The sequence below is a fragment of the Rana temporaria genome, chromosome 3 (genome assembly GCF_905171775.1).
Source record: "Rana temporaria chromosome 3, aRanTem1.1, whole genome shotgun sequence".
Taxonomy (NCBI): Eukaryota; Metazoa; Chordata; class Amphibia; order Anura; family Ranidae; genus Rana; species Rana temporaria.
Window position 1 is genome coordinate 197,105,211 of NC_053491.1, and position 25,668 is coordinate 197,130,878.

Below are 25,668 nucleotides of genomic sequence, written 5' to 3' on the forward strand. Positions count from 1 at the left end.
GTCGCGTACCTCACGAGCTGATTGGGGGGCCAAGCCAGCGCGACCAGTGTCCAGCCCGGGAAGGGGATCTGAGGGTAGTCTTGCCTCAGAACCGATGTCGGGTAGGTACGTCTGGGAGTGCCTGCGTAAAAAGTTGTGCAAAATGCAGCAGGCAAATACAACGGTGTCCAATTTATATTCCGCCAGATGTATCGATGTCCTGAACAGGCGGAACCGGTTGGTGAGTATCCCAAAGGCATTCTCGACTACCCTCCGAGCCCTGGCCAACCGAAAATTAAACACACTCCTCTCTGAGGTGAGGGTCCTCTGGGGAAAAGGCCGCATGAGGTGAGGACCAAGCCCGAAAGCCTCGTCCGCTAGGAACACAAACGGAAGTCCTTCCACATTATCTTCATCTGGTGGCAATGCCAGACCACCAGCTTGGAGACGATCATAGAAATCAGTCCGTGCGAACACTCCCCCATCAGACATCCGGCCATTCTTCCCCACGTCCACATATAGAAACTCATACTGTGCCGACACCACCGCCATCAACACAATACTATGATAACCCTTGTAATTATAATAGTAGGACCCCGAGTGGGGTGGGGGCACAATGCGGACGTGTTTCCCATCTATTGCTCCACCGCAGTTTGGAAAATCCCACCGCTGGGCAAATTGGGAAGCCACAGACTGCCATTCCTGTGGTGTGGAGGGTAGCTGTGGGGACAAACAAAAAAAGAGATTTAGTACTTTGGAATAAAAACATCCTACAAGCATCCTTGTGACACTTCAAAGTATTAAAATTGCATTAGAAAAATGAGCATGGAGAATTTGGGAAATGAAATATATAGGGCCACTTCATTAAGAGACTCCACAGCCCTCTGATGGGGACAATAAAAGTTTGAAGGGGGGGACGACACAAAAACCAAAAAGTCCTGTTTTCAAAAATGGCAAGGTGGGTTTGTCCCTAGGATAGCATGCTGGACAGGTTAATATTGGGTAAGGGACAAATAGGCAGGTAGGCCAAGAATAAAACATGTAAAGCTTATATCAACATGCATAGGGAGAAAAGGGAACGTTAGTTAAACACACAGCATATCTGGGAAATGAAAAATAAAGTTAGTTAGCAACATTATTACAGCCAGGAAACTTACCTTAATATACTCCTCATGCAGAACTTTGATGATGGCAGCACACGTGTCCGGTATGATGACCCCAAGCGCCTGCGGAGAGATGCCTGTTGAGAACTTGAGGTCCTGCAGGCTCCTCCCAGTCGCCAGGTACCGCAACGTGGCAATAAGCCTCTGCTCGGCCGTGATGGCTTGGCGCATCACAGTGTCCTGCCTCGTGATATAGGGGGACAGAAGTTCCAGCAGACTGTTGAATACGGGGTCCGTCATGCGGAGAAAATTCCTAAAGTCATTAGGATTATTCTCCTGGAGTTCCCTAAGCAGAGGCATATGTGAGAACTGGTCACGCTGGCGCAACCAATTCTTGGTCCAGAAACGCCTCCGCCCCCTGTTTCTGGCCAAAGTACTGGAAAAATGAACATATCCAGCAGCCATCCCATAAACAGCACCAACTCGCGAAAATTGACGCTGCTGCTCCATCATGGCTTCAAACCGGCCGGCTGGTCAGTCAAGAACACACTCAAACAGAAAGCACTCGCAAATCCAGCACTACCTGCGACAAACGCGTGACAAACAGATACGAGCGCACAGGATGCAACTGCTAAAGCAGAAACAACCTGCTAGCCTATAGCCGAATGACAACTACGTTACCGCAAGCACACGCACTGAACCCGTGAATACACGCTGTCAAAGCCTGGAGACCGAGAAGCGCGAATCAGCTCTAACCAAACCTTCACTAACACGAGCAAACCCGTAACTAGCAAAAGAGGAACAGAGGGCGGCGCCATTAAGTTTGGTCTTCCCCTTTATAGTGACGTCGTACGTAGTTTACGTGCACGCGTTCCGGTACGACGGTAATTTGGTCCGCTGGTGTGTACAAGCCAGCGGAACCAAACAAAAATCAGCCTTGTAAGCCGGAAACTGTCGGGCAGACAGTTTCCAGCGCACAGATCCGGTCGTGAGTACAAGGCCTATGTGTTGTTGCAAATAAAATAAAAAAGATTTTCAAAAAAATAACATTCAATTACAAAACTGTGTGACTGTCAGGCTGCTTTCACATTGAAAGCGCCTGGGCGGTAAAACGCCGTCATTTTTAGCTGCGATTTACTGTCGTTTTTGCGCCGCTTAGCGGGGCGCTTTTGTCAGCGGTTCGGCGGCGCTGCCCATTGATTTCAATGGGCATGGGCGCTTTAGGAGCGGTGACTTTTTCTGATGCCCTGCCAGCGCACCGCTCCAGTGTGAAAGCCCTTTGGCTTTCACACTGGAGTGAATGGAGCCGCTGTTTCAGGGTGCTTTGCAGGCGATATTTTTAGCGCTATAGCGCCTGTAAAGCGCTTCAGTGTGAAAGGGGTCTTAAGGTATAAACAGAAATGATATTCTCCTGCACTGGAGCAGAAGGCCTTAGTAAGGGTGGTAGTATTTCTTAAGGTTGTATATGTGAAGAGATCATGCAAGCCCTCGCTGCCTATGCCAACTAGGGGAAGCCCGAAATATTATGTGAAAAAGAAAAAGAAAGGCGCGTGGCCTGTTGCATGAATAATTGAAAAAAAGAGTTTATTGTAAACAGAAAGAATATATACAAAAAAATACTACGTATTTGTACATACGTAAGAGCAATGCTAAACATTTAGTAGATTAATATATGTTGTTGTCCCCACAAGGGATACTCAAATAGTTGGCTTATTTGAGTATACCTTGTGGGGACAACAACATACAGTATATTAATCTACTAAATGTTTAACATTGCTCTTACCTATACTGTATGTACGAATACGTAGTATTTTCTTGTATATATTCTTTGGCCCGGATTCACATACCTTGGCGCATAGTTATGCCGGCGTAGCGTATCGAATATACGCTACGCCGACGTAGTGCAGAGCGGCGAGCACAGTATTCACAAAGCACTTGCTCCCTAATCTACGCTGGGTTCCCTCGGCGTAACTCGTCGTAAGTGGCAGTGGGCGTGAGCCACGCTAATGAGGTGTGACCCCATGTAAATGATGGGCCGAGCGTCATAAAGATACGAATAACGTACGGCGCATGCGCCATCCCGCGGACGCAACCCAGTGCGCATGCGCAGAATCACATCGAAACTACTCCCTAAGATACGACGGATCACTGCCTACGACGTGAACGTAACCTACGCCAGCCCTATTCACGTACTACTACGTAAACGACGTAAAATACGACAGCTGTTCCCTGTTCCATACCTTTGCTTGAGTTGCGCCTCATAGATGGGGAATAACTATACGCCGGACGTAAGCCTTACGCAAACCGCGTATATATAATGCGCCGGGCGCAACTACGTTCGTGAATCTGCGTATCTCACTCATTTGCATATTTGAATCGTAAATCAATGGGAGCGCCCCTTGCGGCCAGCGTAAATATGCGCCCATGATACGACGGCGTAGGAAACTTACATCGGTCGGATGAAGCCTATTTTCAGGCGTATCTTGCTTTCAGAGTCAGGCGCATAGATACGACAGCGCATATGTGCACTTACGCGGCGTATCTCGAGATACGTCGGCGTAAGTGCTACGTGAATCCGGGCCTTTGTGTTTACAATAAACTCTTTGTTTCAATCAGTCATGCAACAGGCCACGCGTGTCGCAAGTATATGCTATATTATTTGTTCTTTATTTGCTAGTTTTTTCTCCATGAAAGTGGAGTTACCCTTTAAAGCTGAATTCGCATCATGGATGTGCAGCCGACAAATCTGCAGCAACTGTGTGATGCTATCATTTCAATATGGACCAAAATCTCGGAGGAATGTTTCCAACACCTTGTTGTATGCCATGAAGGATTAGAGCAGTTCTGAAGGCAGAAGGGGGTCCAGCCCGGTACTAGCATAGAAGGGGGGGGGGTGTTTGGCACATATTCAAGTGCTTCCATCCCTATACGTGATAAATTGCAAAAATCATCATTATTATGCATACATTGTATGTTGTGTTCATCATTTGACTTGTATATAAATGGATTAATAAATGTTTTTTGCATTTGATCGTTTTACCAGCTGCCTCTAACGTGCCTAATTTAAAGTCCCATTTCTCCTTTTTGGTCCTTTTTGGTCCTTGAGCCCACGCTGCCCCAAAATTGGGGGCCCCATGATCGCACTGAGAGTAATAGATACACAGGGGAGGCAGTCTGCTTCCTACCTACTTGATGTCTGTTTACCTGCATTGTCATCATTGTAGGGGCCCCAGAGCATTACTTTTCCCAGGGGCCCATGATGCTATTAAGACGGCCCTGGTAATAGCAATTTGTACCTAAAAAAGTGGCTGGTGAGTGTACATGACTCTTGTATTAGGCAATATTTGCTTATTCTGGAGTTCAGGTTTAAGTGAATCAGCACAGACCAAGCTGTGTAAAATGATTTTGAATAGTTTATTCTCTAGTTTTCTGGTTTATTTGCTGACTAAAAGTATACTTATAACAGAATTATTTAGAGAACTGGAATTTACATACATTTTTTGTATTTATTTATACAGTCCAGAAAAGACAAGACCCGCAGGGTCAACATACATAAAAGAGTAGCACATAGAAAAGATTAAAAAACCTATTAAATGAAGACATACAGTGCAATATGTTATAAACTAAAACACATCCAACCAAGGCGGGGAGCCATACAATTATGAAAAGGTACGTCTTCGTAGGTCCCGGTCTATCATACTGGCTTGGCTACCACTATCACCATATCTTAGTGCAGTATATATTCTACTCCACCATGAGATATCTCCTGACCACATAATAGCGAGACAAAAACATCTTCCCACGGGTCTCGTCTCTCCCGACCTCCTTTTTACAATTAAATAAAAAGTAAAGAGAGAAAATAAGAACGTCTGCAGATTACAGATCTTGGATGAAAGAAGAAATAAAAGTCAGAGAGTCAGAAAAGGGGGGGGTGGTAAAGGTGGGGTGAAGAGGGGGAACCCAGGGACATGGACCCCCGGGGGATCCAGGGTTCAGCATGTCAGAGTTTCTATCGGTGCATACGTCGTCGAGCAGAGAAGTAAAAGAAGGGAAGCCTCAAAGTTCAGGTATCTGTGCCATTGACCATGAGGGCCTGGCCTTCATCTGAGAACACAAATAGGTTCCACAGAGACCAAGTTTTAGAGTATATGTCTTGCTGGTGTCTGGCTGTGAGTATGAGGTCTTCCATTCTGTTTATTTACGTGACTTTTCTAAGCCACAGAGCAATAGTCGGTGGGTGAGGAGATTTCCACAGGAGGGGGATGCAAGCTTTGGCAGCGTCAAGGGGATGTCTGAGCACAGATTTCTTGTAAACTCTTGCCGGGATCCCCATAGAGTGAAGGAGGAAGAAAGACGGATCCTCCGGGATGGGACGCTCCGCAAGTTTTTGCATAATTTGGCGAACTGTCTCCCAAAAGCTTTTGAACTTGGAACATGACCAAAAGATGTGTAGGATGTCTCCTTTTTCCCTGCGACATCTCCAGCAGAAAATCGGAAGTTGCAGGGAAGTATTTATGCAATTGAGTCGGGGTTCTATACCAACTTGACGGAATTTACATACATTTGTCCAATAAATTGTCCAATGATATTGCCAGATTGGGCTGGTTTGTTAGCTTGGGAGGAAACAGGTCTCATTGGGACTCCTTTATCTTTATATTAAAGGATCTCCTTTATCTACTCTTCTTTATATACACATCATTTTTGCACTGATAAGTGATGTATCGATGGTGGTTAAATACTTTGGTGCAATAAGCAGCCCCACCCCTTTACTTTTCCTACAAGCTAGTAAGAATCATCACTTCTGTATTATGGTTTGTATTAATAAATGAAAGCCCCGGGCTCATTAACACTTGCGTGTTGTGGCAACCTGCATTTAAGTGCCTGTTGCCATAACACATTGCAGCCCAGCTGCTCTTAGATTGTAAGCTCTAATGATTACTCCTGTATTGAACTGTATTGTATTTGTACTGTCTGCCCTAATGTTGCAAAGCACTGCGCAAACTGTCGGCTCTATATAAATTCTGTATAATAATAAATAATATAATAATTGCAATTTGCTTCAGTGTCATTCATTGTGAATAGCACCCCAACACATTTTACAGTAGAGTGCAATGTATGATGCACACTGGCACACCACAACTTACGTACTATGCATGACCCATTTTGAAAAATGGGTCAGATGAGTTTTTTTTATTTGTTTTTTATCCCTTGCGGTGTTCTGGCCCCTTATTCATAATAAATGCAGGTTAAAGTGTGCCATAGCGTGCGAAGATGCACCGCCTTGGGAAAAATGGGCCCTCAATGTCATCCTACATTTTTTTATGGTATCATGGTACAGTGCCTTGAAAAAGTATTCAAACCCTTGGACAATTTCTAAATTTTGTCATGTTACAACCAAAAACATAAATGTATTTTATTGGGATTTTATGTGATAGACCAGCACAAAGTGGCACATAATTGTGGAGTGGAAGGAAAATTATATATTTTTTACAAATAAATATATGAAAAGTGTGGCGTGCATTTGTATTCAGCCCTCCTTAGTCAATACTTTGCAGAACCACCTTTCACTGCAAATACAGCTGAAAGTCTTTTTGGGCATGTCTCTACCAGCTTTGCATATCCAGAGAGTGAAATTTTTGGATGGAGAACATCTGTAAACTGCAATTTTCAAGTCTTGCCACAGATTCTCAATTGAATTTAGGTTGGGACTTTGACTGGGCCATTCTTACACATGAATATGCTTTTACCATTCCATTGTAGCTCTGGCTGCATGTCTATGGTTGTTGCCCTGCTGGGAGGTGAACCTCCGTCCCAGTCTCAAGTCTTTTGCAGACTCAAACAGGTTTTCTTCTAAGATTGCTCTGTATTTGGTTCCATCCATCTTCCCATCTACTCTGACCAGCTTCTCTGTCCCTGCTGAAGAAAAGCATCCCCACAAATGAGTGGGGAATGAATGATATTCAGTCAGGTTCAAGTCTGGGCTCCGACTGGGCCATTCAAGGACAGTCACAGAGTTGTCCCGTAGCCACTCCTTTGTTATCTTCGCTGTGTGCTTAGGGTTGTTGTCCTGTTGAAAGATCAACCTTCATCCCAGTCTTGGGTCCAGAGTGCTCTGGAGAAAATTTTCATCAAGGATATCTCTGTACATTGCTGAATTCATCCTGACTAGTCTCCCTGTTCCTACCGCTGAAAAACACACCCAAAGCATGATACTGCCCCCACATAATTCCCTGGAGGAATGGTATTGGCCAAGTAATGAGAGGTGCCTGGTTTCCTCCCGACATGACGCTTGCCTTTCAGGCCAAGGAATTCAATCTTTGTTTCATCTGACCAGAGAATTCTGGTTCTCATGATCTGAGAGTCCTTTCGGTGCCTTGTGGCAAACTCCAGGTGGGCTGTCATGTGCCTTTTATTGAGGAGCGGCTTCTGTCTGGCCACTCTACCATACAGGCCTGATTGGCGGAGTGCTGCAGAGACGGTTATTCTTCTGGAAGGTTCACCTCCTTTCACAGAGAAATGCTGGAGCTCTGTCAGAGTGACCATCAGGTTCTTGGTCACCTCCTTGACTAAGGGCCTCAGTGGATTGCTCAGTTTGGCTGGGGTGGCCCGCTCTAGGAAGAGTCCTGGTGGTTCCAAACATCTTCAATTTACGAATACTGACATGCACTGTTAACTGTGGGGGACCTTATATAGACAGGTGTGTGCCTTTCGAAATACTGTCCAATCAACTGAATTTACCACAGGTGGACTCCAATCAAGTTGTAGAAACATCTAAAAAATGGAAACAGGATGCATCTGAGCTTAATTTTGAGTGTCATGGCAAAGACTGTGAATATTTATGTATATGTGATTTTTTAACGGGGTTTTAATTTTTTATAAATTTGCAAAGATTTCAAACAAACGTCTTTCATGTTGAAATTATGGGGTATTGTTTGTAGAATTTTGAGGAAAATATTGAATTGAATCCATTTTGGAATAAAGCTGTAACAACAATATGTGGAAAAAGTGAAGCGCTGTGAATACTTTCCGGATGCACTGTACAAGAACAAGGGCTGTCTAGGCTCTTTCCCTCTTTACTGGGCATATCGGTAGAAGCAGGAACCATCCTGGCATTGTCAATTAAATTTATTGACAAGGGGACAGGGCCAAGCTTCAGTGTCTGTGTCAATAGACAGCCCAAACGAGTGACCCCTTGGAAGGAAGCTTTCTATGGGGGCACTAGACAAAAAGAAGGATCCAGGAGCGCAGGCAGGGGACCTAAGAAGAACAGGATCGGGGTTGCTCTGTGCAAAACCTTTGCACAGAACAGGTAAGTATAACATGTTTATTATTTTAATACAAAAAATAAGCTTTAATATTACTTTAAATTATCTGAAATCAAGCAGAACTTATGATTTTACATGCAGAATTCCCTAAATGATTATACCCAGGCATCATTCTCTAAATGTTATCTATTGCTTTGAAAAACTAACTTCCGCAACCAGAAGTTCACTATCTAAACTTGCATATCTAAGAATGTGGTTTATCTCATTCAGTGTCCATGTGGTTTAGAGTATATTGGCCGTACTATTCGTAAACACTAGGTCAGGCTAAATGAACATGTGGCTAATATAAAAAAGCGTTTCCCAAAACATAGCTTCTCTAATACACATCACAACCAAAACCTAGAGGGAACAGTGGGCCAGATTCACAAAAGAGATACGACGACGTATCTCCTGATACGCCGTCGTATCTCTGAGATACGATTGTCGTATCTATGCGCCTGATTCATAGAATCAGGTTACGCATAGATAGCCCTAAGATCCGACAGGTGTAACTGTGTTACACCGTCGGATCTTAGGCTGCAATTCTAGGCCGGCCGCTAGGTGGCGATTCCATTGCGGTCGGAGTAGAATATGCAAATGACTAGTTACGCCGATTCACGAACGTCCGCTTTGCCCGTCGATCTAAATTTACGTAGTTTCCATAGAGATGCGTCACGTAAAACTAAGCATGCCCTCTAGGTGGTGTAACCAATGTTAAGTATGGCCGTCGTTCCCGCGTCAAAATTTGAAATTTCACGTCGTTTCACGTCATTTGCAGAAGTCGTCTGTGAATGGCATTTACGTTACCGTCTAAACCAACGACGTCCTTGCGACGTCATTTAGTGCAATGCACGTCGGGTAATTTTACGGACGGAGTATGCGCAGTACGTTCGCCATGGGAACGCGCCTAATTTAAATGGTGCCCGCCCAATTTGAATTAGGCGGGCTTGCGCCGAGCGGATTTACGCTACGCCGCCACAAGTTTACAGGTAAGTGCTTTGTGAATCAGGCACTTACGCTGTAAACTTGCGGCGGTGTAACGTAAATGGGATGCGTTACGCCGCCGCAGCGTAATGTATTTGTATGTGAATCTGGCCCAGTGTTTTTGGGTACAGATAGATTTACCAGCAATTGGAGAGGTAGCAATGTGATTAGGGTGGTGTCAAAATTAGAAACCCAGTGGATAGTTAAAGCTAAGACACTCCTTTTGGTATGAATATAAAGTGGGATGTCAATGCTTTTATTAATAGTGCTTGAGTCTATAGACCGTTGACAGTAACCACTTAATTTTATTAATTTTAATATTTTAATATGATTTGTTGTGTTTCATACATGGGCTTAATATTGTGTAAATACACTGAGCAAAATTATAAACGCAACACTTTTGTTGTATTTATCATGAGCTGAACGTAAAGATCTACAACTTTTTTATGAGATACGCTACGCCCGCACAAACTTACGGCGGGCTATATGAATCTAGCCCATGGCATTTAGTATTTCATTTTAACATTAATTCAGATACTGACTACAAATAGTGTGATTTTTACATCTGCAATTAGACTTAGCTATGCTGTTGTTGTGAGATGGTGGCAGTCATTGTCAGTCAGTCAGTCTAGGTATTGGGGGGTGTATGGTAAGACAGGTGGAGAAGGTAGTCTGGGGATCTGAGTGCAAGGGGCAATTAATGTGTATGAGGAAAATAAACAGGGGAAATAACAGTTCATCTGATCGCCTGAGTCTGCCAGATTGTGAGATATCTGTTGTAGATGTCCCTCTTAATATGTTATATTCATTCTCCTGCACATTCCCCTTTTTCAGTCTTCCTGTGTCTTGATGGTTTTGTATTTAGGAGTGGTTTCAAAGTGCAGCCAGCATGACCAGATTTTGCTATATTTATTAATTCTGTCTTGGAAATGTGCACTAACTCCTCCATATCTGCTGGATTACGCAGTCTCGTAAACCATTCCTTTAATGAGTGAGTTTGTTGCTGTCATCGGTGTGTAGCGATGCACTTATGTGTCACATTTACCATATGCACGCTGAGGAATTTACAGTAAGCACTGCCTATAGTCAGAGAGTGGTGCAGCAGGTATTGTGTCAGAAAGAAATCTAATGTGTAGTTAATGACCTTGGTTGTAATTGCATGGACATGCAACGGGTATTGCTGAATGTCAGGTTAACATCCAACAGATGTGGAGCATATTTCCTTCTACATTCTTGCATTTCCAGCAGCAAATTGATGTGGTAGAGCATATTTTGTGAAGTAGAGGCAAGGTCCTGTACCATTTTGAGAACACTTTATAATTGTGTTCTTGAGTGTTAACATTTAAGGAGCTCAACAGAAAGAGTTTGAGGATCCTGTCCAATCTTTGTCAGATAGCGTTGCACCTAAATCAGATTCCCATGTTTTAGCTAAATTGGTTGTCCAATTCGAAAGGTCGCAGAAGAATAGACTGTAGACAGGTGACATTGGGGGATTTAGAAACGCATAGTCTCTGAAAAGCAGAGCATACCCTACTGTAGCTCAATTTTGTGTAAGGGTGGTTCAAAAAGTGTCGTATTTGTAAGTATGTTGAGAAAACTGGGGCAAGGAGGTCAAATCAAGGTCCTTCTGGTTGAAAAATTGTTCCTTATCAAAAAATTCAGTCCACTTTGTTTCCCTTCGTTGGAGAAATCAGATTGAAATCCAGGAAATTATGTGTTTTAGCTCAACGGCATCATGGGGCCGGGAATGGAAAAGATAGACAAAGTCATACATAGAATGGAAAATATAGACAAAGTCTTACACACTTGAATTCAGTCCACTTAGTTTCCCTTCGTTGGAGGAATCAGATTGCAATCCAGGAAATTATGGGTTTTAGCTCAACGGCATCATGGGGCCGGGAATGGAAAAGATAGACAAAGTCTTACATAGTGACCAAAAACAGCGTAAAATCTCCCCAATCAGAGGGTGAGTGTCCAGGTCTTGGCATATTTCCATAGCTGGGATCCATGAGGTGGCCTGTAGTATGCCACTTGTAAAGGATTGCTCCAGGGAGATTCAGTCATGCCATGGTGGATATTACAATCTACCAGCCCGATTACATGGCAGGCCTTGTAGTACAACTTAATATCTAATGTCTCCTTTTGTTTTAGGAAGGGAAATAGTTTACCCTCTGTTCTCTCTCACTCTCTGTATAAGCACAGAGAAAAAAAAACAATGCCAGAGAAAAATACAGTATCAAAATAAAAATGTAAAAATAAATAGGGAATTAGAACTAGTTATGCGTATAATAACAAAAAAATGTAAAACTAACCGACCATTCTGATACTGATAAATTTGGTCTGGGCATCAATGCTTTAATGACCTTCATGAAAGAATTGGCTAGGCTTTTAACTTGATCAATTCGTAATGTAAATAGTCTCATTAATAGCTGAAAATCGAATGACATATATCATGGGTGAAGGTAAACTTAGGACAATCATATGGACACAGACTTATGGTATACAACAGGCTTAATCACACAAAGATCTCGTTAAGATTATGCACCTTTTGTCAACATCTGTGTTACTAACCACAAAGGCAAACTGTTCTATGCAACATTATAGTTTCCTCTTTCACCTTTTTATCAACTGTAGCCAACTAAAACACTGGAAAGCCTTTGTGGAAGATTGTGGGTGCTAAAACTGATGAAAAACAAGTTCCTTGTAAACACAGGATATCTGGTTTGTGTTTTGTATACTCTGTAAATGACATTCTACATTAATGCAGAGACTCACTGATCAGCCAGAAACTGAAACGTGGAATGTGCGGAAACATCCATCTGAAGAATCAATGTTATTGAGTAATGTATAGACATTGGTCTTGCAAATTGTCCATTCATATATGTGTATTCACCCCCACTAAAGAACTATTTTGATTTCTGATGCTCAGTTGTAAAATTTGTTTTTTATCAGTGAACTTTCTACTTGAATTCACTTTCATTTCTCCTTTTAACAGCCCATGCGTGCTGGCAGAGAAATTTCTGTGGCCACTATGCTTAGACACCCCTTAAAAGTGGAACAGGATGGCCACTGACATACCCCACCTTATGCCCCGTACACACAATCGGATTTCCCATTGGAATAAACTCAGACTGTTTTTTTCCGACGGAATTCCGCTCAAGCTGTCTTGCATACACACGGACACACCAAATTCAGACCGTCGAAAACGCAGTGACGTACAACACTACGACAAGCCTACAATAATGAAGTTTAATGCTTCTGAGTATGCATCAAATTGTTTCCGAGCATGCGTGTTTTTCTCTGTTCTCTGTTGGGACTCCATACAGACGAACTGAATTACCGAAAGGGTCATACACACGGTTGGAATGTCCGATGAAAAAATTCTGTCTGACTTTTTCCATCAGAAATTGTGTGTACGCAGCATAACATTTACAGGCTATGTAGTGGATGTTACTTAATGGGCCAAGCATGTTTTTCTAAGCCTGTTTTCCTAAACCTCTCACCTGATGAGTGTCTGTATTACTACAGCCCAGCAGCTTGGCAAAACAGAACTTGTGTAAATGGTAAACGATTCAAATGGGGATAACATTTTTAGAAAAGAAAACAATAGACCTTACATGGTATATTCTAGATGGCTTCAGTTCAGTTTTAAGTACCATGTATAACACTTGAAAATGTTCAGCTCTTTTTTTTAGATTTGTTAAGCTTTGATTTCAGTACTTATATATTTCTGTCTTTCTGTAATGAATGATAACTGTTATGGGGATAGATATTGTCAAAAATGATGGTGTCAACGTACTATAATTTTGCTCCACTATTAAAATATGGCTTATTGCAGATTATGATTACTGGTGATAACATTCTCTTTTTTGCTGCTACATCTATACATACACTATATTGTTAAAAGTATTGGTACACCTGCCTTTTCACGCACATGAACTTTATTGTTATCCCAGTCTTAGTCTGTAGGATTCAGTATTGAGTTGGCCCATCCTATATATATATATATAACAGCTTCAACTCTTCTGGGATGGCTGTCCACAAAGTTTAGGAGTGTGTCTATGGGAATGTTTGACCATTCTTCCAGTCACGCATTTGTGAGGCCAAGCATGGATGTGGACGAGAAGACCAGTCTAATTCATCCCAAAGGTATTCTTTCGGTTGAGGTCAGAACTCTGTGCAGACCAGTCAAGTTCCTCCACCCCAGACTTGCTTATATTATATGTCTTTATGGACCTTGCTTTGTGCACTGGATGGGGGATTATGGTTGGGGATTGTTTTTCAGTGGTTGAGCTTGGCCCCTTAGTTCTAGTGAAGGGAACTCTTAAGGCATAAGCATACCAAGACATTTTGGACAATTTCATGCTCCTAACTTTGTAATAAAGTTTGGGGACGGACCCTTCCTGTTCCAACATGATTGCACACCAGTGCACAAAGCAAGGCCCATAAAGACATGGATGAGCGAGTTTGGGGTGGAGGAACTTGACTGGCCTGCACAGAGTCCTGATCTCAACTGATAGAACACCTTTGGCATGAATTAGAGCGGAGACTGCGAGCCAGGCCTTCTCATCAGTGCCTGAACTCACAAATGCACTTCTGGAAGAATGGGCAAAGATTCCCATAGACATACTCCTAAACCTTGTGGACAGCCTTTCCAGAAGGTTCGAAGATGTTCTAGCTGCAAAAGGTGGGCCAACTCAATATTGAACCCTATGGACTAAGACTGGGATGCCTTTAACGTTCATGTGCGTGTAAAGCCAGGGGTCCCAATACTTTTGACAATATAGTGTACATGTGTGCAGGTAGAACTAACTCTGCTGTTATAATCAGTGGTGGCTGTGAATGTGAATACGTCTATCCCTATTCATTTGTTCTTTCAGTTATTTTTATGATGATATTTATGTCATATTATATTATATTTTTTAAAAGTTAAAATTGCTTAAAGCATCCTGATTTGCTACCTTCATTACTTCAACTATCCAGCATCAGAAATTGTATGTAATATGGAGCTTGTGACAACTATGATTTTGAATTACATCTATTTATGATCATACAAACATCTAAACTAACATTTACTTCTTGTTCCAGGTCTGAAAAAAAATTTGACTCCAACTCTGGTAAGTTTAGAAAGCAAACTTTAAAAGGGAAGCTACAAAAGCAATGCATTAGTGTTAATCGAGTGTTGTGTGAAAATCTTATGTTCAATCGGTCAGTCCAACCAATTAAACTTTGAGGCTGGATGCTTAAAAGTGAACCTGTGGCCAGGCTGTGGACATTCCAGTTTTAAAGGATAGGTTCACCTTTCGTAACATGTTGCATGTTACACCCATATTCAGGGTCTAATATGTAACATGTTACTGTAGCACTGATCCCCGCCACCCCCCTCATTGAGATCTTCTCCCCTCATTTGCTGTCACAATTAAAAAAAAAAATTGGCTGTGCGGAGCTCCATCCATCTGGCTGCGTCATTCATTCAGTGTGAAAGCTACAAGTTGTGGCTGTCTGCTTGAAGTTACATAGTTTCATAGTAGGTGAGGTTGAAAAAAGACACAAGTCCATCAAGTCCAACCTATAATAAACTACCTGGGTGCTGTTGAGCGCTGTGGTAGTTCATTAATTCTTCCTGTCAGTGTGAAACTGCCTGCCCGTACGATGTACGGTCAGACAGCTCACACTGACACTCTGTAGGAGTCCTGCATGACAGCTACGATCTGCTGATTGTGGGTGCAATGCTTTCCAGGCTCCCAGATTTTTTTTTGTAAATGTACATTTTTTTTCACCTGCAAAAAAATTTCATTTATAAAAACAAAGTGAATTTATCATTTAACATATTTCAATATGCAGTAAATGAGCTCTAAAAACAAGCCATTGCTGACCTCAGCAGCTACAGGCACTGTGAAGCAATTCATCCCTCAAGTTAACTGCAAAATCAATGCAAACAATCAAGTTCTCAGGCAGTTTAGTTCACTCTACTCTGTATCTCAGCAATGATGCCTTCTGGCCCTCTATAATGTGAACATCAAGCAGGAACTACAGAAGAGGGGAGCAAGTTGAAGTTGATGAATTGCTTCACAGTGCCTGCAGCTACAGGGTGCTTACAGTATTCCTCTTTACTGGCTTTTGAAATTTGCAAATGCAGCAATTTAGAAATTGGATCGAAGGTTTAGCACTGGGAAGCACTTTTTGATAGATAAATAGTGCATTTTATATACCACTGTATAGATCATTCCAAAATGAGGGACAAAAGAGGAAGAAGGAGGGAAAGAGGGACATTGTTCCAAATAAGGGACAGCCCCTCGAAATCAGGGACAGTTGGGAGCTATGCCCATCATGTAAAAAATGCATTTGAAAATGTGTGATTTCTTAATACATACTGTTGGTTTCCTGTAGAATCAGCTATGTAGGATACAGCATCTGTTCCTTACATATGTTTGATATAAAAACATGTTTGATATCAAAAATTATTTTGAAAAGCATTAAAGGCAATTCCAGCCAAAAAGCTAGATACTCAGTTAAAGCACATATATGGGAACTGTTTTTTCTTGCCAAAATATTTGTAAAGTGATGTTTATACCCTTATGAACCGCCCAACCCTGCTGTATTGTACAGCTACTTAGCATAAGGAGGATAACAGTCGTTGTTAAGCATGTCCATCAGCTTGCAATGCAGGTACAGCAGACTTCAACATGGTGGTGTTTTTCTTTTAGTATTATCCTGATTTCTATTTTTTTTTAAGTATAACCAATAAAAAAAATAAAAAATCATGTGTTTTGAATATACAAGTTAATTAGGGTGTGTTTATGTTATATTTGCTTGAGGCTCCTCTTGAGGATAATCTTACAAACCAAAAAATTAGTAAAGTATTGTCCAATTCTGTGTAACAAATTGTGCATCATAATTTTTAAAAAAATTGAAGATTCTCCTTTGGAAAAATGGTTCTCTCAATCATTTGCAATTTTGCAGGCATATGGTGGAAAATGCTTTTTTTTTTACAGCCAAGCATCAGTGTTTCCCAATTCTCAGGCCTTGTACACACGACCGAGTTTCTCGGCAAAAACCAGCAAGAAACTTGCTGGGAGATATTTTTTGCCGAGTAAACCGGTCGTGTGTACATTTTCGTAGAGGAAACTGTTGAGAAACTAGACGAGCCAAAAAGAGAGCAAGTTCTCTATTTCCTCGACCGGAATGGAGAAACTTGCCCGTCGAGTTCCTTGGTCGTGTGTACGAGGCTTCAGAAACAAGTCTTGCTTTATAGACCTTGAGCGAGGAACGTATTGCATTATTATTATTATTCACATCATAATCTATAATATATAATTTGTGTAAGTGAACTCTGATTACTAGCTTTGAAATTGGGTTTATTTAGGGAGATTTAAAACAGAACTCCAGGAAAGCAGATAAAATACACTGATAAATACAGACAAATTATACAGATAAGATACATGTATGAAACCTGTTTTACCTTCCAAATAATTTGTATTTCCATCCAGCCTTGAGAGCTGATATTCTCTATTGCGGTTAAAAGGGACAATACAGTCCACGGGAATTAGCAGCTATATGATAGATCCCCTTCGCCCACCCTGAATTGCAACAATCTCCCTACCCCTTACTTCCCTCAACAAAAGAAGAAAAAAACGTACCATCTTACCTCGGCCCCAGCTTCTAGCCTAGGCAAGGTAGACATCATTGGGAAATCTGAGCATGACAATTTTTTTAACAAGTGCTGTCCTAGTGAAATTACCCATGACTTCCATCTTCTAAACATCTTGCTTTCATAATCAAATGAATCAATATTTAACAAAAAATATTTAGTGATATTCATTCTGCTATAATGTGCACCTAAGGAGGGGGACCAGGATAAAAAATAGATACACTTTAAGTATTTATTAACAAATTGGTAAGCAAAAAAATAAACTTTTTTTTTTTAAACCTTATACTTTTTTTTTAAACCTTATTTACAATTTCCAAAAATATGTTATTGCAGATTTTCCTTAATTTGCTTATTTCTAATGTCTCTTGTCTGCTTGAATTTGGTGATTGGCCCAGTGCTGTCAAAAAGTGGCATAGTGAGAGTCCTTAGCCCTCTGCAAGCTCCAACTAAGGACTTGGATCTTACATAGGGATTTGTTTCTTGACTTTTGGAAGCTAACCAGAGTATCCAGACAGTGACAGGTTAATATGTGCAGCTTGGAAGGGTGGTATTATAGCATATATAAAGCCTGTTAGGGAGGTTCACCCTATCCATTTTTCCTGATGCCCATGAGGGCAATCACGAGGACTAAAAGTGAGAAAAAATTCATAATGTTGAGTGGCCAACAAAACAGCAAAAGTAATGTAGAAGGCAAAAAAGAAAAATGACAGCAGATTTAACTACTCCTCCATCTACTGCTTTATTTAACTGCTTCAGCCCTGGAAGAATTTACCCCCTTCCTGACCAGAGCATATTTTGCAATTTGGCACTGCATCGCTTTAACTGACAATTGCGCTGTCGTGCGACGTTGCACCCAAACAAAAAATTTTCCCCCACAAATAGAGCTTTCTTTTGGTGGTATTTGATCATCTCTGCGGTTTTTATTTTTTTGCGCTATAGACAAAAAAAGAGCGAAATTTTGAAAAAAAAGCAATATTTTTTTCTTTTTGCTATAATAAATATCCTCCAAAAAATATATAAAAAACAAATTTCTTTCTCAGTTTAGGCCGATATGTATCCTTCTACATATGTTTTTAAAAAAAAAAACGCAATTAGCGTATATTGATTGGTTTGCGCAAAAGTTTTAGGGCCGGATTCAGATAGCCTTTACGCCGGCGTATCTATTGATACGCCGCGTAAGTGCTACGAAGCGCCGGCGTATCTTCTTTCTGTAATCAGAAAGCTAGATACGCCAGAATTTCCCTGAGATGCGACCGGCGTAAGTGTCTTACACCGTCGTAGCTTAGGCTGCATATTTACGCTGGCCGCTAGGTGGCGCTTACGTATATTTCCGTGAGGAATATGCAAATTAGGTAGTTATGCCGATTCAGAAACGTACGTCTGCCCGGCGCATTTTGTTACGTTGTTTACGTTAGGCTTTTTACGGCGTAAAGTTACCCCTGCTATATGAGGGGTATCCTATGTTAAGTATGGACGTCGTTCCCGCGTTGAATTTTGCATAAGTCGTTCGCGAATAGGGCTGTACGTAAGTTACGTTCACGTCTAAAGCATTGACGATTTGCGGCGTAATCCACATTTGAATTAGGCGGGCTTATGCCGGACCACAGACGTTACGCCGCCGTAACTAAGGGCGCAAGTTCTTTCTGAATTCGGAACTTGAGCCCTAATTTACGGCGGCGTAACGTATCTGAGATACATTACACCCCAGGAAAGATACACCAATGTATCTGAACATAGTGTCTACCAAATAGGGGATAGTTTTATGTCATTTTTATTATTATTTTTTTGTATTAGTAATGGCGGCGATCAGCAATTTTTATCATGACTGCGACATTATGGCAGACACATCAGACACTTTAGACACTATTTTGGGACCATTGTCATTTATACAGCGATCAGTGCTATAAAAATGCACTAATTACTGTGTAAATGACACTGACAGGCAAGGGGCTAAACACTAGTGGGCGATGAAGGGGTTAAGTGTGTCTTACGGAGTGATTCTAACTGTGAGGGGGCTGGGCTACAAGTGACACGACAGTGATTACTGCTCCCGATGACAGGGAGCAGTAGATCACTGTCCTGTCACTAGGCAGAACAGGGAAATGCCTTGTTTACATCTCCCTGTTCTGCAGCTCTGTGACATGATTACGGAGCTTGCGGCAAATTTAAAGCAACATACGGGTACGTTGCTTTGCACAGCCGTGCCATTCTGCCGATGTATATCGGCGTTAGCGGGTCGGCAAGTGGTTAAGGCAAACAGAATGGGTAGAGCACATATTTGCTTTAAAAATTACCAAAGGTTGAAGTTTTCATGTAGTAATGCATTCTGCTTTCCTTTTTCCAAAATACAAACAATAGAATCAGTACAGTATTTTCTTTATCGTACACCACTTGACACAGAGCCATATTCATTACATAATGGGTTGTATGGTCACCAGAGGTGATTGGACTCTGGCACAACCAATCAGAGACAGTTTCCCTCCATATAGCCCCTCCCATCAGGTGAGTACCTCAGTTTTTTTGCCAGTGTCTAAGGATTGGACGCGTGGAGAAATGCTAAGGGAAGCTTGATTAAAGAAACCCTCTAAGGGCTAAAGGAGCTAGACTGTCGGGTCCATCCAGGGCGCTAAATTATTACGCCAAAATTGGATGAGATCCGGGCCTCACGCAGGAGGCGTCGCCTGTAATGTCTTTCTTTTGAGGACTGGGCTCTGAAGTTCCAGCACTTTCGCTATTGCAGCTAAAAGGCCTGGTCAGAGTCTTTTACAAGGCCCAGGGAAGAGGTATCCTTTAAATAGAAACCCATACCCCTGAAGGTTGGCACACAAAACCCACCAAGATGGGAGAAGATTGGTACTGTCTGTAAAAACAGCAGTTAAACCTGCGGCGGGGATAAAGGTAAAGGAAAAGGAGCCTAAGTTTTTTCTTAAGGACCTTTTCCAAAGATTTTAGAGGGGTGTCTTGTCAGATTTGGCCACCGGAGGGAGTAAAGAGCTGAACTTACTCACCTTTACTCCATGGACGTGTCAAACCCACAGGCACGCTTTCTGCTGCAGAGCTCTGCATAACACCGCTCTTCTCCTCCTGGAAACAGGATATAAAACGCTAGGAAAGGCACAGGGAAAGCCTCCATGCCTCCAGGCAGCCGCCCCAACAATCTAGGTAGCGCGCGCACATGGGGACATGCTTTATCGGGGGAAAAGCGGAAATAGTGGGAGCGCGCACGGGCGTGCGCACACCGAGTTTTGAAAATGGCGCCCAGATAGGGGCCAGAATGCAGCAAGAAAGACAGAAGCTCTCCCTCGGGACACAGCAGCAGTTTCTTGGGGACACGTAAGCTTTATGGGCCAGATTGCGGTGGCGTAACGTATCTCATTTACGTTACGTCGCCGCAAGTTTTACGGGCAAGTGCTTGATTCACAAAGCACTTGCCTGTAAAGTTGCAGCGGCGTAACGTAAATCCTCCGGCGCAAGCTCGCCTAATTCAAATGATCCGGGTAGGGGGCGTGGATCATTTAAATTAGGTGCGTTCCCGCAATGAACGTACTGTGCATGCGCCGTCCCTAAAATTTCCCGACGTGCATTGCGCTAAATGACGTCACAAGGACGTCATTGGTTGCGACGTTAATGTAAATGGCGTCCAGTGCCATTCACGGACGACTTACGCAAACGATGTAAATTTTCAAATTTCGACGCGGGAACGACGGCCATACTTAACATTGACTGCGCCTCATATACCCAGGGGCAACTTTACGCGTCGCAAATCTTACGTAAACTTCACTGCGTCGGTCAGGCGTACGTTCGGGAATTTGCGTAATTTGCATACTCGATCGGGAAAACGACGTCGGCGACACCTAGTGGCGAAAAAAAAAATGCATTTCAGATGGTTATTAATGGTTATCTATGCATAACTGATTATATGAATCAGGCGCATAGATACGACGGGTGGACTCACAGATACGACGGCATATCAGGCGATACGCCGGCGTATCTCTTTTGAGAATCTGTCCCTTAGTGTCCCCAAGAATTACCATTACCAAAGAGAGACACCTACTCTTTGCATGAAACTGTGTGTTTAAGTTGCATACTTTATGTAAATTGCTAAACTGAGCACAGTAGTACATGCATCTTGGTACCTCGGCTTGTTGCTCTGGAAGATGTCTTCCCTTAGAAAGGGTTCAGGGGCTAAGAATAAGAAGGCAACACTGTCGGAGACAGGGGGTTCTACCCGTGCCTGCTTGGTACCATCCTCCCATACAGGAGGAACCATTGGCACTTTCAGGAGTCTCTCCAGTGGCACCTGGGCCTGCATATGTCACTGAAGACACTTTTGCGGCAGCTATGGAGAGATTAGAAAATTGCGACTTTAATCGATAAGTCTTCGCAAAAGGACAAAAAGCAAAGCAGATCTCCTTCTTCAGCTTTAGATCCTTTGTCAGAAATATCTGAAGAGGAGAAGGAGGAGGATGAAGCAATATCTGCGGAGGACAGGGATGAGGAGTCGGACGGCTCAGGGGTGTCAGAATAGCCCTTTTCTGCTTCCCAGATGCTAAGATCGCAGGTGCAATGTTATGCTGAAGCAGTACGTACTGCATTCAGGCTGCCCCCCTCTGAGTTATCGGAATCACCTGTCTCATCCTTAGGTTCATTAACCACTTCCATACAGGGCACTTATACACCTTCCCGCCCAGACCAATTTTTAGCTTTCAGTGCTGTTGCACTTTAAATTACAATTGCGCGGTCATGCTACACTGTACCCAAACTAAATGTTTTTCATTTTGTACCCACAAATAGAGCTTTCTTTTGGTCGTATTTGATCACCTCTGGGATAAAAAAATAAAAAAATTACCGAAAATTTAGAAAAAAATAACATTTCTTTTGTTTCCGTTATAAAACATTGTAAATAAGTAAGTTTTCTCCTTCACTAATGGGCACTGATGGTACTGCACTGACTGGCACTGATGGGCACCGATGAGGTGGCACTGATGTGGTGGCATTGATGATGGGCACCAATATGCGGCACTGATGGGCGGCATGGATGGGCACTGATGGGCAGCACGGATAGGTGGCACATATGGGCACAGATAGGTGGCACGGATGGGCAGGGATAGGCGGCACGGATGGGCAGGGATAGGCAGCACGGATGGGCAGGGATAGGTGGCACGGATGGGCAGGGATAGGCGGCACGGATGGGCAGGGATAGGCGACACGTATGGGCACTGATAGGTGGCATGGATGGGCACTGATAGGCGGCATGGATGGGCACTGATAGGCGGCATGGATGGGCATAGATGGGCACTTACTAATGTGTTGTACTAATGGATGCCAATCAGTGCCAAACAATGCCTGCCAATCAGTGATGCCCATTGTGGGCACTGATTGGCATCCATTGTGGCACTGATTGGCATCCATTATGTGTCATCCCTGGTGGTCTAGGGTGGCATACCTTTGATTTAAATCCCTGGTGATCTAGTGGAATACCTGGTGGTCCAGTGGGCATCCCTGGTGGTCCAGTGGGCATCCTCAGGGGGGGCTGTGCTGATAATGGATCAGCACAAACCCCCCCTGTCAGAGGAGCAGCCGATCGGCTCTCCTCTACTCGCGTCTGACAGACGCGAGTGAGGAAAAGCCGATTACCGGCTTTTGCTGTTTACATCGTGATCAGCCGTGATTGGACACGGCTGATCACGAGGTAAAGTGTCTCTGTGAGAGACACTTTACCTAGATCGGTGTTGCGGGGTGTCAGACTGACACCCTGCAACAACGATCGCCGCGATGCGCGCCCCTGGGGGCACGCAGCGGCTCAGAATCCTGAGGACGTCATATGACGTCCAGTCAGGATTCTACAACCACTTTGCCGCCGTCAATCTGTCATTGGCGGGCGGCAAGTGGTTAAAATCCCTGCAGAGTTCTTGCTCTTTCCCAGTTCATGGGAAGCTAATTTACGCAGACTGGTTACATCCAGATAAGCGCTTCCCTCCTCCAAAGAAATTTGAAATTCTTTATCCGATGGAGGAGGAATTTACCAAGAAGTAGAGTTTACCTGCGGTAGATGCAACCATATCTTGTGTGAACAAAAACTGACTTGTCCAGTAGATGACGTACAGGTGTTTAAGGACCCCTCAGAAAAGAGGTTGGAATCCTTATTGAAATCTTCCTTCCTGCTGGCAGGTGCAGTTGCACAGCCTGCTGTAGCTGCAGTGGGTGTGTGTCAGGTCCTCAAGGACCAGGTAAAGGAGGGACTTAAAGAGTTGTCTCCAGAGCAGGCCAAGTTGTGGGAACATTTTCCCAAGGCCTTTAGTATTACAATAGATGCTATGAGAGATTCGCTCCAACAAGCATCTCGTCTTACACTCCAGTTGGTGCATATGCACAGAGTCCTTTGGTTAAAACATTGGTCTGCAGAAGTACCATGCAAAAAGCTTCTAGCGAGTTTTACCTTTCATGGTGAACGCCTCTTCGAAGAAGATTTAGAGAAACATATCCAAAAGATTTCCAGCGGAAAGTCTACGCTGTTACCAGAGAAGAAGAAGAACAAGCGACCTTGTTTTAAATGTTCTCTGTCCCCGGCTCCTGGTAAATCTACCTCCAGCCAGTGGCGACGGCATTTTCAGCCAGCCACAAAAGCCAAGGAAGACCAGCCCCAAAGGAGTAAGAAACAGTGGGGTTCTAAGGCCAATAAGCAAAACCCCAAAACCTCGGCATGAAGAGGCACCTCCGCTCGGCCGAGTGGGGGGGCGGCTTTTTCAGTTTTCAGTGTTATGGCAGACAGAGATCCAGGACAGATGGGTGGTATCCACTGTATCAGAGATCCCATCTTCTCAGTTCCGAAGCTCAAGGCTCTCCAAAGATCCTCTAAAAAGAGCACCCTTCTTCAAGGAATTGGATCACTTGCTGTCCCAAGGGGTGATCACAGAAGTACCCTTAAGTGAGCAAGGTTCAGGTTTTTATTCAAACCTTTGTGATCCCAAAACCAAACGGAGACGTCAGACCCATTCTGGATCTGAGATCACTAAATCAGTTTCTAAACATTCGCCATTTCCGAATGGAAACTATTCGATCAGTAGTCGCCACCCTACTAGGTGGAGAATTCATGACATCAATAGACATCAGGGATGCCTATTTACATGTGCCTATCCATCCTGCTCACCAAAGGTTCTTAAGGTTTGCAGTAGAGCATCGCCATTTCCAATTTGTGGCTATGCCCTTCGGGATAGCCACCCCACCCCGAATAATTTACAAAAGTACTATCCCCGCTGCTAGCAAATCTCAGAGCGGAGGGCATAGTGATAACAGCCTATCTAGACAATCTACTTGTGATAGATCAATCAGTGGCAGGGTTAGACCACGCTGTATCCACTACAATAGGATACCTTGAGAAGTTAGGATGGATGGTAAACCTACAAAAATCCTCACTACAAGCCCAAAGAAGGGTAGAGTATCTGGGAATGATCATAGATACAGCCCAAAGCTGTGTATTTCTACCAGAGTCAAAGATCAGATCACTAAGGGATCTGATCCACAAGGTCAAAGCAAAAAAGAGATCATCCATTTGCCTTTGCATGAGGCTATTGGGGAAGATGGTAGCCTCCTTCGCTTCAAGACGATATCTTAGCTGCCTGGAACAGGAAGATCCAAGCTCTGGATTTACCCATGCACCTGTCTTCACAGGTGCGCCGGGACTTCAGTTGGTGGTTAAGGACCTAGAACTTGCAGAAGGGAAGATCCTTTCGCCCAATCACCTGGAAGGTGGTGTCAACGGATGCCAGTCTAACGGGCTGGGGAGCCGTATTGGAAGAGGGAACCTGGACCAAAGCCGAGAGAGAACTACCCATCGACTTACTGGAGTTACGGGCAGTATACTTAGCCCTCAGAACTTGGACAAGCAGGTTACAGGGCCATCCGGTTCGGATTCAGTCTGACAATGCTACAGCTGTAGCTTACATCAGTCACCAAGGAGGCACCCGCAGCCAAGGCACCCAGAAGGAGGTGAATAGCATTTTGAGATGGGCAGAGGAACTTGCTCCCTGCCTTTCTGCAACTTTCATTCCAGTGGTAGAGAACTGGCAGGCAGACTATTTGAGTCGCCAGCAGCTTTCACCAGGAGAGTGGTCTCTTCACTCTGAAATCTTTCAGGCCATTTGCCAGAAATGGGTGACCCCGGATGTAGATCTATTAGCTTCCAGGTTCAACAGGAAGTTGGACAATTTTGTGTCCAGGACAAAAGATCGTCTGGCTTACAGATCAGATGCACTGGTAGTTCCATGGAATCAGTTTTCACTGATCTATGCCTTTCCACCAATCTCCCCTCTACAGAGGCTGATTTGCAGGATTAAGAGGGAAGGAATTCCAGTAATCTTAGTGGCCCCAGATTGGCCCAGAAGACCCTGGTACGCCGAGATCATAAAGATGGCAGTAGGAACACCGTGGAAGCTCACGATCTGTTGTCACAAGGTCCAGTATTCCATCCTTCCTTACAAGGGCTATGTTTGACGGTTTGGCTGCTGAGACCCACATTCTGAAGAAGAGAGGGCTCTCAGGTCTGGTACTTTCTATAATTATTAATGGCAGAAAGCCAGCTTCCAGACAAATCTACTACAGAGTATTTAAAACATATGTTTCATGGTGTGGAACTAACAAATGGAAT

General features: G+C 43.4%; 1 protein-coding gene across 3 annotated transcripts in view; it reads left to right on the forward strand.

The window, feature by feature from the left end:
- MSRB3 (methionine sulfoxide reductase B3) overlaps positions 1 to 25,668 on the forward strand; it is a 197,220-nt gene that overhangs the window by 127,058 nt on the left and 44,494 nt on the right. For all 3 annotated transcript variants that reach the window (XM_040344088.1, XM_040344090.1, XM_040344089.1), the window contains one exon: positions 14,459 to 14,487. In XM_040344088.1, the coding sequence (XP_040200022.1) occupies positions 14,459 to 14,487 (29 nt within the window). The remainder of the gene's footprint in view (positions 1 to 14,458; positions 14,488 to 25,668) is intronic.